The following is a 10,000-nucleotide window of genomic DNA, read 5'->3' as shown; positions in this document are numbered from 1 at the left end:
TGTCCATACAGCTCTGTCTCACTCTCTCCATCTGTAGGTAGGGGAGAAGAATGTCCATACAGCTCTGTCTCTCTCTCCATCTGTAGGTAGGGGAGAAGAATGTCCATACAGCTCTGTCTCTCTCTCTCCATCTGTAGGTAGGGGAGAAGAATGTCCATACAGCTCTGTCTCTGTGTGTGTGTGTGTGTGTGTGTGTAGGTAGGGGAGAAGAATGTCCATACAGCTCTGTCTCTCTCTCTCCATCTGTAGGTAGGGGAGAAGAATGTCCATACAGCTCTGTCTCTCTCTCCATCTGTAGGTAGGGGAGAAGAATGTCCATACAGCTCTGTCTCTCTCTCTCCACCTGTAGGTAGGGGAGAAGAATGTCCATACAGCTCTGTCTCACTCTCTCCATCTGTAGGTAGGGGAGAAGAATGTCCATACAGCTCTGTCTCTCTCTCTCCATCTGTAGGTAGGGGAGAAGAATGTCCATACAGCTCTGTCTCTCTCTCTCCATCTGTAGGTAGGGGAGAAGAATGTCCATACAGCTCTGTCTCTCTCTCCACCTGTAGGTAGGGGAGAAGAATGTCCATACAGCTCTCTCTCTCTCTCTCCATCTGTAGGTAGGGGAGAAGAATGTCCATACAGCTCTGTCTCTCTCTCTCCATCTGTAGGTAGGGTAGAAGAATGTCCATACAGCTCTGTCTCACTCTCTCCATCTGTAGGTAGGGGAGAAGAATGTCCATACAGCTCTGTCTCTCTCTCCATCTGTAGGTAGGGGAGAAGAATGTCCATACAGCTCTGTCTCTCTCTCTCCATCTGTAGGTAGGGGAGAAGAATGTCCATACAGCTCTGTCTCTGTGTGTGTGTGTGTGTGTGTGTAGGTAGGGGAGAAGAATGTCCATACAGCTCTGTCTCTCTCTCTCCATCTGTAGGTAGGGGAGAAGAATGTCCATACAGCTCTGTCTCTCTCTCCATCTGTAGGTAGGGGAGAAGAATGTCCATACAGCTCTGTCTCTCTCTCTCCATCTGTAGGTAGGGTAGAAGAATGTCCATACAGCTCTGTCTCTCTCTCTCCATCTGTAGGTAGGGTAGAAGAATGTCCATACAGCTCTCTCTCTCTCTCTCCATCTGTAGGTAGGGGAGAAGAATGTCCATACAGCTCTGTCTCTCTCTCTCTCTCTCTCCATCTGTAGGTAGGGGAGAAGAATGTCCATACAGCTCTGTCTCACTCTCTCCATCTGTAGGTAGGGGAGAAGAATGTCCATACAGCTCTCTCTCTCTCTCCACCTGTAGGTAGGGGAGAAGAATGTCCATACAGCTCTCTCTCTCTCTCCATCTGTAGGTAGGGGAGAAGAATGTCCATACAGCTCTGTCTCTCTGTGTGTGTGTGTGTGTGTGTGTAGGTAGGGGAGAAGAATGTCCATACAGCTCTCTCTCTCTGTGTGTGTGTGTAGGTAGGGGAGAAGAATGTCCATACAGCTCTGTCTCTGGTTGGCTATGAGGCAGACCTGAGGAAGGCCATGGAGTACGTGTTTGGTTCTACGTTGGTGTGTGATACATTAGACAACGCCAAGCGAGTGGCCTTCGACAAGAGAGTCATGACCAAGACTGTTACTCTGGGGGGGGACGTCTTCGATCCTCAGGGGACGCTGAGCGGAGGTGAGACACACCACTCTGATCATCACCATGGAGACCGTTGCTGCTGCTTCATTTATGTTCTCTCTTCATTTCTACAATCCTCTCATTCTGTTCTGTTCTCTTCCTATTCCCTTTCTGTCTCTGTTGTCCTGTCTAAGGGTTATGTGTATCCCTCTAGGAGCCAGTCAGTCTGTGTTGTCCTGTCTAAGGGTTATGTGTATCCCTCTAGGAGCCAGTCAGTCTGTGTTGTCCTGTCTAAGGGTTATGTGTATCCCTCTAGGAGCCAGTCAGTCTGTGTTGTCCTGTCTAAGGGTTATGTGTATCCCTCTAGGAGCCAGTCAGTCTGTGTTGTCCTGTCTAAGGGTTGTGTGTATCCCTCTAGGAGTCAGTCAGTCTGTGTTGTCCTGTCTAAGGGTTATGTGTGTATCCCTCTAGGAGCCAGTCAGTCTGTGTTGTCCTGTCTAAGGGTTATGTGTGTATCCCTCTAGGAGCCAGTCAGTCTGTGTTGTCCTGTCTAAGGGTTGTGTGTATCCCTCTAGGAGCCAGTCAGTCTGTGTTGTCCTGTCTAAGGGTTGTGTGTGTATCCCTCTAGGAGCCAGTCAGTCTGTGTTGTCCTGTCTAAGGGTTGTGTGTATCCCTCTAGGAGCCAGTCAGTCTGTGTTGTCCTGTCTAAGGGTTATGTGTGTATCCCTCTAGGAGCCAGTCAGTCTGTGTTGTCCTGTCTAAGGGTTATGTGTATCCCTCTAGGAGCCAGTCAGTCTGTGTTGTCCTGTCTAAGGGTTGTGTGTATCCCTCTAGGAGTCAGTCAGTCTGTGTTGTCCTGTCTAAGGGTTATGTGTATCCCTCTAGGAGCCAGTCAGTCTGTGTTGTCCTGTCTAAGGGTTGTGTGTGTATCCCTCTAGGAGCCAGTCAGTCTGTGTTGTCCTGTCTAAGGGTTGTGTGTGTATCCCTCTAGGAGCCAGTCAGTCTGTGTTGTCCTGTCTAAGGGTTGTGTGTGTATCCCTCTAGGAGCCAGTCAGTCTGTGTTGTCCTGTCTAAGGGTTATGTGTATCCCTCTAGGAGCCAGTCAGTCTGTGTTGTCCTGTCTAAGGGTTATGTGTGTATCCCTCTAGGAGCCAGTCAGTCTGTGTTGTCCTGTCTAAGGGTTATGTGTATCCCTCTAGGAGCCAGTCAGTCTGTGTTGTCCTGTCTAAGGGTTGTGTGTGTATCCCTCTAGGAGCCAGTCAGTCTGTGTTGTCCTGTCTAAGGGTTGTGTGTATCCCTCTAGGAGCCAGTCAGTCTGTGTTGTCCTGTCTAAGGGTTATGTGTATCCCTCTAGGAGTCAGTCAGTCTGTGTTGTCCTGTCTAAGGGTTGTGTGTATCCCTCTAGGAGACAGTCAGTCTGTGTTGTCCTGTCTAAGGGTTGTGTGTGTATCCCTCTAGGAGCCAGTCAGTCTGTGTTGTCCTGTCTAAGGGTTATGTGTGTATCCCTCTAGGAGCCAGTCAGTCTGTGTTGTCCTGTCTAAGGGTTGTGTGTATCCCTCTAGGAGCCAGTCAGTCTGTGTTGTCCTGTCTAAGGGTTGTGTGTGTATCCCTCTAGGAGCCAGTCAGTCTGTGTTGTCCTGTCTAAGGGTTATGTGTATCCCTCTAGGAGACAGTCAGTCTGTGTTGTCCTGTCTAAGGGTTGTGTGTATCCCTCTAGGAGCCAGTCAGTCTGTGTTGTCCTGTCTAAGGGTTGTGTGTGTATCCCTCTAGGAGCCAGTCAGTCTGTGTTGTCCTGTCTAAGGGTTATGTGTATCCCTCTAGGAGACAGTCAGTCTGTGTTGTCCTGTCTAAGGGTTATGTGTATCCCTCTAGGAGTCAGTCAGTCTGTGTTGTCCTGTCTAAGGGTTGTGTGTGTATCCCTCTAGGAGCCAGTCAGTCTGTGTTGTCCTGTCTAAGGGTTGTGTGTCTCCCTCTAGGAGCCAGTCAGTCTGTGTTGTCCTGTCTAAGGGTTGTGTGTCTGTGTTGTCCTGTCTAAGGGTTGTGTGTATCCCTCTAGGAGCCAGTCAGTCTGTGTTGTCCTGTCTAAGGGTTATGTGTATCCCTCTAGGAGCCAGTCAGTCTGTGTTGTCCTGTCTAAGGGTTATGTGTATCCCTCTAGGAGCCAGTCAGTCTGTGTTGTCCTGTCTAAGGGTTGTGTGTGTATCCCTCTAGGAGCCAGTCAGTCTGTGTTGTCCTGTCTAAGGGTTGTGTGTATCCCTCTAGGAGTCAGTCAGTCTGTGTTGTCCTGTCTAAGGGTTGTGTGTGTATCCCTCTAGGAGCCAGTCAGTCTGTGTTGTCCTGTCTAAGGGTTGTGTGTATCCCTCTAGGAGCCAGTCAGTCTGTGTTGTCCTGTCTAAGGGTTATGTGTATCCCTCTAGGAGTCAGTCAGTCTGTGTTGTCCTGTCTAAGGGTTGTGTGTGTATCCCTCTAGGAGCCAGTCAGTCTGTGTTGTCCTGTCTAAGGGTTGTGTGTGTATCCCTCTAGGAGCCAGTCAGTCTGTGTTGTCCTGTCTAAGGGTTATGTGTGTCTCCCTCTAGGAGCCAGTCAGTCTGTGTTGTCCTGTCTAAGGGTTGTGTGTGTATCCCTCTAGGAGCCAGTCAGTCTGTGTTGTCCTGTCTAAGGGTTATGTGTATCCCTCTAGGAGCCAGTCAGTCTGTGTTGTCCTGTCTAAGGGTTGTGTGTATCCCTCTAGGAGTCAGTCAGTCTGTGTTGTCCTGTCTAAGGGTTATGTGTGTCTCCCTCTAGGAGCCAGTCAGTCTGTGTTGTCCTGTCTAAGGGTTGTGTGTGTATCCCTCTAGGAGCCAGTCAGTCTGTGTTGTCCTGTCTAAGGGTTGTGTGTGTATCCCTCTAGGAGCCAGTCAGTCTGTGTTGTCCTGTCTAAGGGTTGTGTGTATCCCTCTAGGAGCCAGTCAGTCTGTGTTGTCCTGTCTAAGGGTTATGTGTATCCCTCTAGGAGCCAGTCAGTCTGTGTTGTCCTGTCTAAGGGTTATGTGTATCCCTCTAGGAGCCAGTCAGTCTGTGTTGTCCTGTCTAAGGGTTGTGTGTATCCCTCTAGGAGCCAGTCAGTCTGTGTTGTCCTGTCTAAGGGTTATGTGTATCCCTCTAGGAGCCAGTCAGTCTGTGTTGTCCTGTCTAAGGGTTATGTGTATCCCTCTAGGAGCCAGTCAGTCTGTGTTGTCCTGTCTAAGGGTTGTGTGTATCCCTCTAGGAGTCAGTCAGTCTGTGTTGTCCTGTCTAAGGGTTGTGTGTATCCCTCTAGGAGCCAGTCAGTCTGTGTTGTCCTGTCTAAGGGTTGTGTGTATCCCTCTAGGAGCCAGTCAGTCTGTGTTGTCCTGTCTAAGGGTTATGTGTATCCCTCTAGGAGTCAGTCAGTCTGTGTTGTCCTGTCTAAGGGTTATGTGTCTGTGTTGTCCTGTCTAAGGGTTATGTGTCTGTGTTGTCCTGTCTAAGGGTTATGTGTCTGTGTTGTCCTGTCTAAGGGTTATGTGTCTGTGTTGTCCTGTCTAAGGGTTATGTGTCTGTGTTGTCCTGTCTAAGGGTTATGTGTCTGTGTTGTCCTGTCTAAGGGTTATGTGTATCCCTCTAGGAGCCAGTCAGTCTGTGTTGTCCTGTCTAAGGGTTATGTGTGTATCCCTCTAGGAGTCAGTCAGTCTGTGTTGTCCTGTCTAAGGGTTGTGTGTATCCCTCTAGGAGCCAGTCAGTCTGTGTTGTCCTGTCTAAGGGTTATGTGTATCCCTCTAGGAGCCAGTCAGTCTGTGTTGTCCTGTCTAAGGGTTGTGTGTGTATCCCTCTAGGAGTCAGTCAGTCTGTGTTGTCCTGTCTAAGGGTTGTGTGTATCCCTCTAGGAGCCAGTCAGTCTGTGTTGTCCTGTCTAAGGGTTGTGTGTATCCCTCTAGGAGCCAGTCAGTCTGTGTTGTCCTGTCTAAGGGTTGTGTGTATCCCTCTAGGAGCCAGTCAGTCTGTGTTGTCCTGTCTAAGGGTTATGTGTATCCCTCTAGGAGCCAGTCAGTCTGTGTTGTCCTGTCTAAGGGTTGTGTGTCTCCCTCTAGGAGCCAGTCAGTCTGTGTTGTCCTGTCTAAGGGTTGTGTGTATCCCTCTAGGAGCCAGTCAGTCTGTGTTGTCCTGTCTAAGGGTTATGTGTGTATCCCTCTAGGAGCCAGTCAGTCTGTGTTGTCCTGTCTAAGGGTTGTGTGTATCCCTCTAGGAGCCAGTCAGTCTGTGTTGTCCTGTCTAAGGGTTGTGTGTATCCCTCTAGGAGCCAGTCAGTCTGTGTTGTCCTGTCTAAGGGTTGTGTGTATCCCTCTAGGAGCCAGTCAGTCTGTGTTGTCCTGTCTAAGGGTTGTGTGTGTATCCCTCTAGGAGTCAGTCAGTCTGTGTTGTCCTGTCTAAGGGTTGTGTGTGTATCCCTCTAGGAGCCAGTCAGTCTGTGTTGTCCTGTCTAAGGGTTATGTGTATCCCTCTAGGAGCCAGTCAGTCTGTGTTGTCCTGTCTAAGGGTTATGTGTATCCCTCTAGGAGCCAGTCAGTCTGTGTTGTCCTGTCTAAGGGTTGTGTGTGTATCCCTCTAGGAGCCAGTCAGTCTGTGTTGTCCTGTCTAAGGGTTATGTGTATCCCTCTAGGAGCCAGTCAGTCTGTGTTGTCCTGTCTAAGGGTTATGTGTATCCCTCTAGGAGCCAGTCAGTCTGTGTTGTCCTGTCTAAGGGTTGTGTGTGTATCCCTCTAGGGAGCCAGTCAGTCTGTGTTGTCCTGTCTAAGGGTTATGTGTATCCCTCTAGGAGTCAGTCAGTCTGTGTTGTCCTGTCTAAGGGTTATGTGTATCCCTCTAGGAGTCAGTCAGTCTGTGTTGTCCTGTCTAAGGGTTGTGTGTGTGTGTTGTCCTGTCTAAGGGTTGTGTGTCTGTGTTGTCCTGTCTAAGGGTTGTGTGTGTGTGTTGTCCTGTCTAAGGGTTGTGTGTCTGTGTTGTCCTGTCTAAGGGTTGTGTGTGTATCCCTCCTTCCCTCCTCTCTAATTTGGTGTTTATTTTCCGTCTCCCTGTAGGAGCCCGTTCCCAGTCAGCCTCAGTGTTGTCCAGTCTCCAGGAGCTGAGAGAGGTTCAGGATAGTCTGTCAGCCACAGAGACGGCGCTACAGACCCTGGACAAAGAACTGGCTGGTCTCAAGGGGACTGCTGAGAGGTGTGTGTGTGTGTGTGTGTGTGTGTGTGTGTGTGTGTGTGTGTGTGTGTGTGTGTGTGTGTGTGTGTGTGTGTGTGTGTGCCTGAAACATTTACTATGTAGCTTTAAGAGTTCAGCTAATTCAATATCTCTGAAACATTTCTGCATATATTCCCTCTCTCCCCCGTCCCTCCGCTCTCCCCCGTCTCTCCGCTCTCTACCCTCTACCTCCTCTCTCTCCCTCCTCTCCTCTCCTCTCTCTCTCTAGGTATCGTTTGTTAAAGCAGCAGTTAGACATTCTCCAGGTTAAACTCTCCTCTCCTCTCTCTCTCTAGGTATCGTTTGTTAAAGCAGCAGTTAGACATTCTCCAGGTTAAACTCTCCTCTCCTCTCTCTCTCTAGGTATCGTTTGTTAAAGCAGCAGTTAGACATTCTCCAGGTTAAACTCTCCTCTCCTCTCTCTCTCTAGGTATCGTTTGTTAAAGCAGCAGTTAGACATTCTCCAGGTTAAACTTTACCCTCTCCTCTCTCTCTCTAGGTATCGTTTGTTAAAGCAGCAGTTAGACATTCTCCAGGTTAAACTCTACCCTCTCCTCTCTCTCTAGGTATCGTTTGTTAAAGCAGCAGTTAGACATGAAGACAGAAGAGTTAGACATTCTCCAGGTTAAACTCCACCAGAGTTCCTTCCATAAACAACAGGAAGAACTGAAGATGTTACAGAAGACCATCGGTGAGTACACAGACAATGTTTTTCAACATATTTTTTTTAAGGTGGGACATCACTTGATCTAAAAGAGTTGGGAACTGTGAGGAGGGGGGGGGGATTATGTATGTAAGTAACAATGATGTACTTAACAAACAGTAAGATATTTCTGTCTTGTTAATGCTGAGTTTGATGGTGTCCACTCTAGCTTCCTGCAGCTGGTCTGGGTGTTGAGGACATGGGTTTTACTAGAAAGAGCTTGAAGCTGACGATTGATGGACTTGGTGATAAAACCTACAGCTGGTATTCCAGTGACAGGATGTGGGGTGGTTGTAACTGGGATAGAGAGGAGTACAACAAAGGCCTCAATGGTTCTTAGACTTCCTGGTATCTGGGAAATTAGGCCAGGGGTCAGGGGTTAAGACTTCCTGGTATCTGGGAAATTAGGCCAGGGGTCAGGGGTTAAGACTTCCTGGTATCTGGGAAATTAGGCCAGAGGTCAGGGGTTAAGACTTCCTGGTATCTGGGAAATTAGGCCAGAGGTCAGGGGTTAAGACTTCCTGGTATCTGGGAAATTAGGTCAGGGGTTAAGACTTCCTGGTATCTGGGAAATTAGGTCAGGGGTTAAGACTTCCTGGTATCTGGGAAATTAGGCCAGGGGTCGGGGGTTAAGACTTCCTGGTATCTGGGAAATTAGGCCAGGGGTCGGGGGTTAAGACTTCCTGGTATCTGGGAAATTAGGCCAGGGGTCGGGGGTTAAGACTTCCTGGTATCTGGGAAATTAGGCCAGGGGTCGGGGGTTAAGACTTCCTGGTATCTGGGAAATTAGGCCAGGGGTCGGGGGTTAAGACTTCCTGGTATCTGGGAAATTAGGCCAGGGGTCGGGGGTTAAGACTTCCTGGTATCTGGGAAATTAGGCCAGGGGTCGGGGGTTAAGACTTCCTGGTATCTGGGAAATTAGGCCAGGGGTCAGGGGTTAAGACTTCCTGGTATCTGGGAAATTAGGCCAGGGGTCAGGGGTTAAGACTTCCTGGTATCTGGGAAATTAGGCCAGGGGTCGGGGGTTAAGACTTCCTGGTATCTGGGAAATTAGGCCAGGGGTCGGGGGTTAAGACTTCCTGGTATCTGGGAAATTAGGCCAGGGGTCGGGGGTTAAGACTTCCTGGTATCTGGGAAATTAGGCCAGGGGTCGGGGGTTAAGACTTCCTGGTATCTGGGAAATTAGGTCAGGGGTCGGGGTTAAGACTTCCTGGTATCTGGGAAATTAGGTCAGGGGTCGGGGTTAAGACTTCCTGGTATCTGGGAAATTAGGCCAGGGGTCGGGGTTAAGACTTCCTGGTATCTGGGAAATTAGGCCAGGGGTCGGGGGTTAAGACTTCCTGGTATCTGGGGAAATTAGGCCAGGAGTCGGGGGTTAAGACTTCCTGGTATCTGGGAAATTAGGCCAGGGGTCGGGGGTTAAGACTTCCTGGTATCTGGGAAAACCAACACAGAAAAGATCCCACCATGTCGAACAAACACATTTATCCGTCGGCATTTTATAAAATTGTACTGAACTTCCTGTTTCCATCACAGCTGTCGTGATTATTCTAATTTTTTTAATACAGTATGACTTTACTCACATAAAGTGTGTGTGTGTTTTTCTCTCAGAGGAGTGTGAGGAGACCCTGCAGAGCAGTAACGAGGTCCAGAAGAAGGCAGAGGAGAAGTACAAGGTCAGATTATCCCCATGGGTCATATCTGGACCTATCAGTGGTCTCCGTTCAGGATCACATGACTTATTATCCCCATGGGTCATATCTGGACCTATCAGCTGTCTCCGTCCAGGATCACATGCTACCAGTATTTTGCAGCCCTACCCTGAGATAATGTATTCCATTTAGCAGACCTTTGTATGGGCTCGGGTATTTAAACCAGCGTCCTTTCGGTTACTGGCCCAACGTTCTTAACCACTAGGCTGCCTGGCGCCCATATAAAGACATTTACTCATCCATGCATAATTATTATTATTTTCTATATGGATGGTCTCTGGGAACCCTCTGTCCTGGCCTTGTTGACATTGTGTTGTTAAACCTCTGTCCTGGCCTTGTTGACATTGTGTTGTTAAACCTCTGTCCTGGCCTTGTTGATATTGTTAAACCTCTGTCCTGGCTTTGTTGACATTGTGTTGTTAAACCTCTGTCCTGGCCTTGTTGACATTGTGTTGTTAAACCTCTGTCCTGGCCTTGTTGATATTGTTAAACCTCTGTCCTGGCCTTGTTGATATTGTTAAACCTCTGTCCTGGCCTTGTTGATATTGTGGTGTTAAACCTCTGTCCTGGCCTTGTTGATATTGTGGTGTTAAACCTCTGTCCTGGCCTTGTTGATATTGTGTTGTTAAACCTCTGTCCTGGCCTTGTTGATATTGTGTTGTTAAACCTCTGTCCTGGCCTTGTTGATATTGTGGTGTTAAACCTCTGTCCTGGCCTTGTTAAACCTCTGTCCTGGCCTTGTTGATATTGTTAAACCTCTGTCCTGGCCTTG

At 48.8% G+C, this 10,000-nt stretch overlaps 1 protein-coding gene across 1 annotated transcript in view; it reads left to right on the top strand.

Annotated features, from left to right (window-relative positions):
* The window catches only part of LOC106594162 (structural maintenance of chromosomes protein 2), a gene marked incomplete at its 3' end in the record, with an annotated part of 53,190 nt that overhangs the window by 35,305 nt on the left and 7,885 nt on the right, over nt 1-10,000 (top strand). The window contains 4 exon segments of the mRNA XM_045712478.1: nt 1,437-1,641; nt 6,660-6,795; nt 7,380-7,504; nt 9,128-9,192. Of these exon segments, the coding sequence (XP_045568434.1) occupies nt 1,437-1,641; nt 6,660-6,795; nt 7,380-7,504; nt 9,128-9,192 (531 nt within the window).

The sequence above is a fragment of the Salmo salar genome, unplaced genomic scaffold (assembly GCF_905237065.1).
Source record: "Salmo salar unplaced genomic scaffold, Ssal_v3.1, whole genome shotgun sequence".
Lineage (NCBI taxonomy): Eukaryota > Metazoa > Chordata > Actinopteri > Salmoniformes > Salmonidae > Salmo > Salmo salar.
The sequence above is the reverse complement of the archived record's forward strand: the minus strand, read 5'-3'. Positions and strand labels throughout refer to the sequence as shown.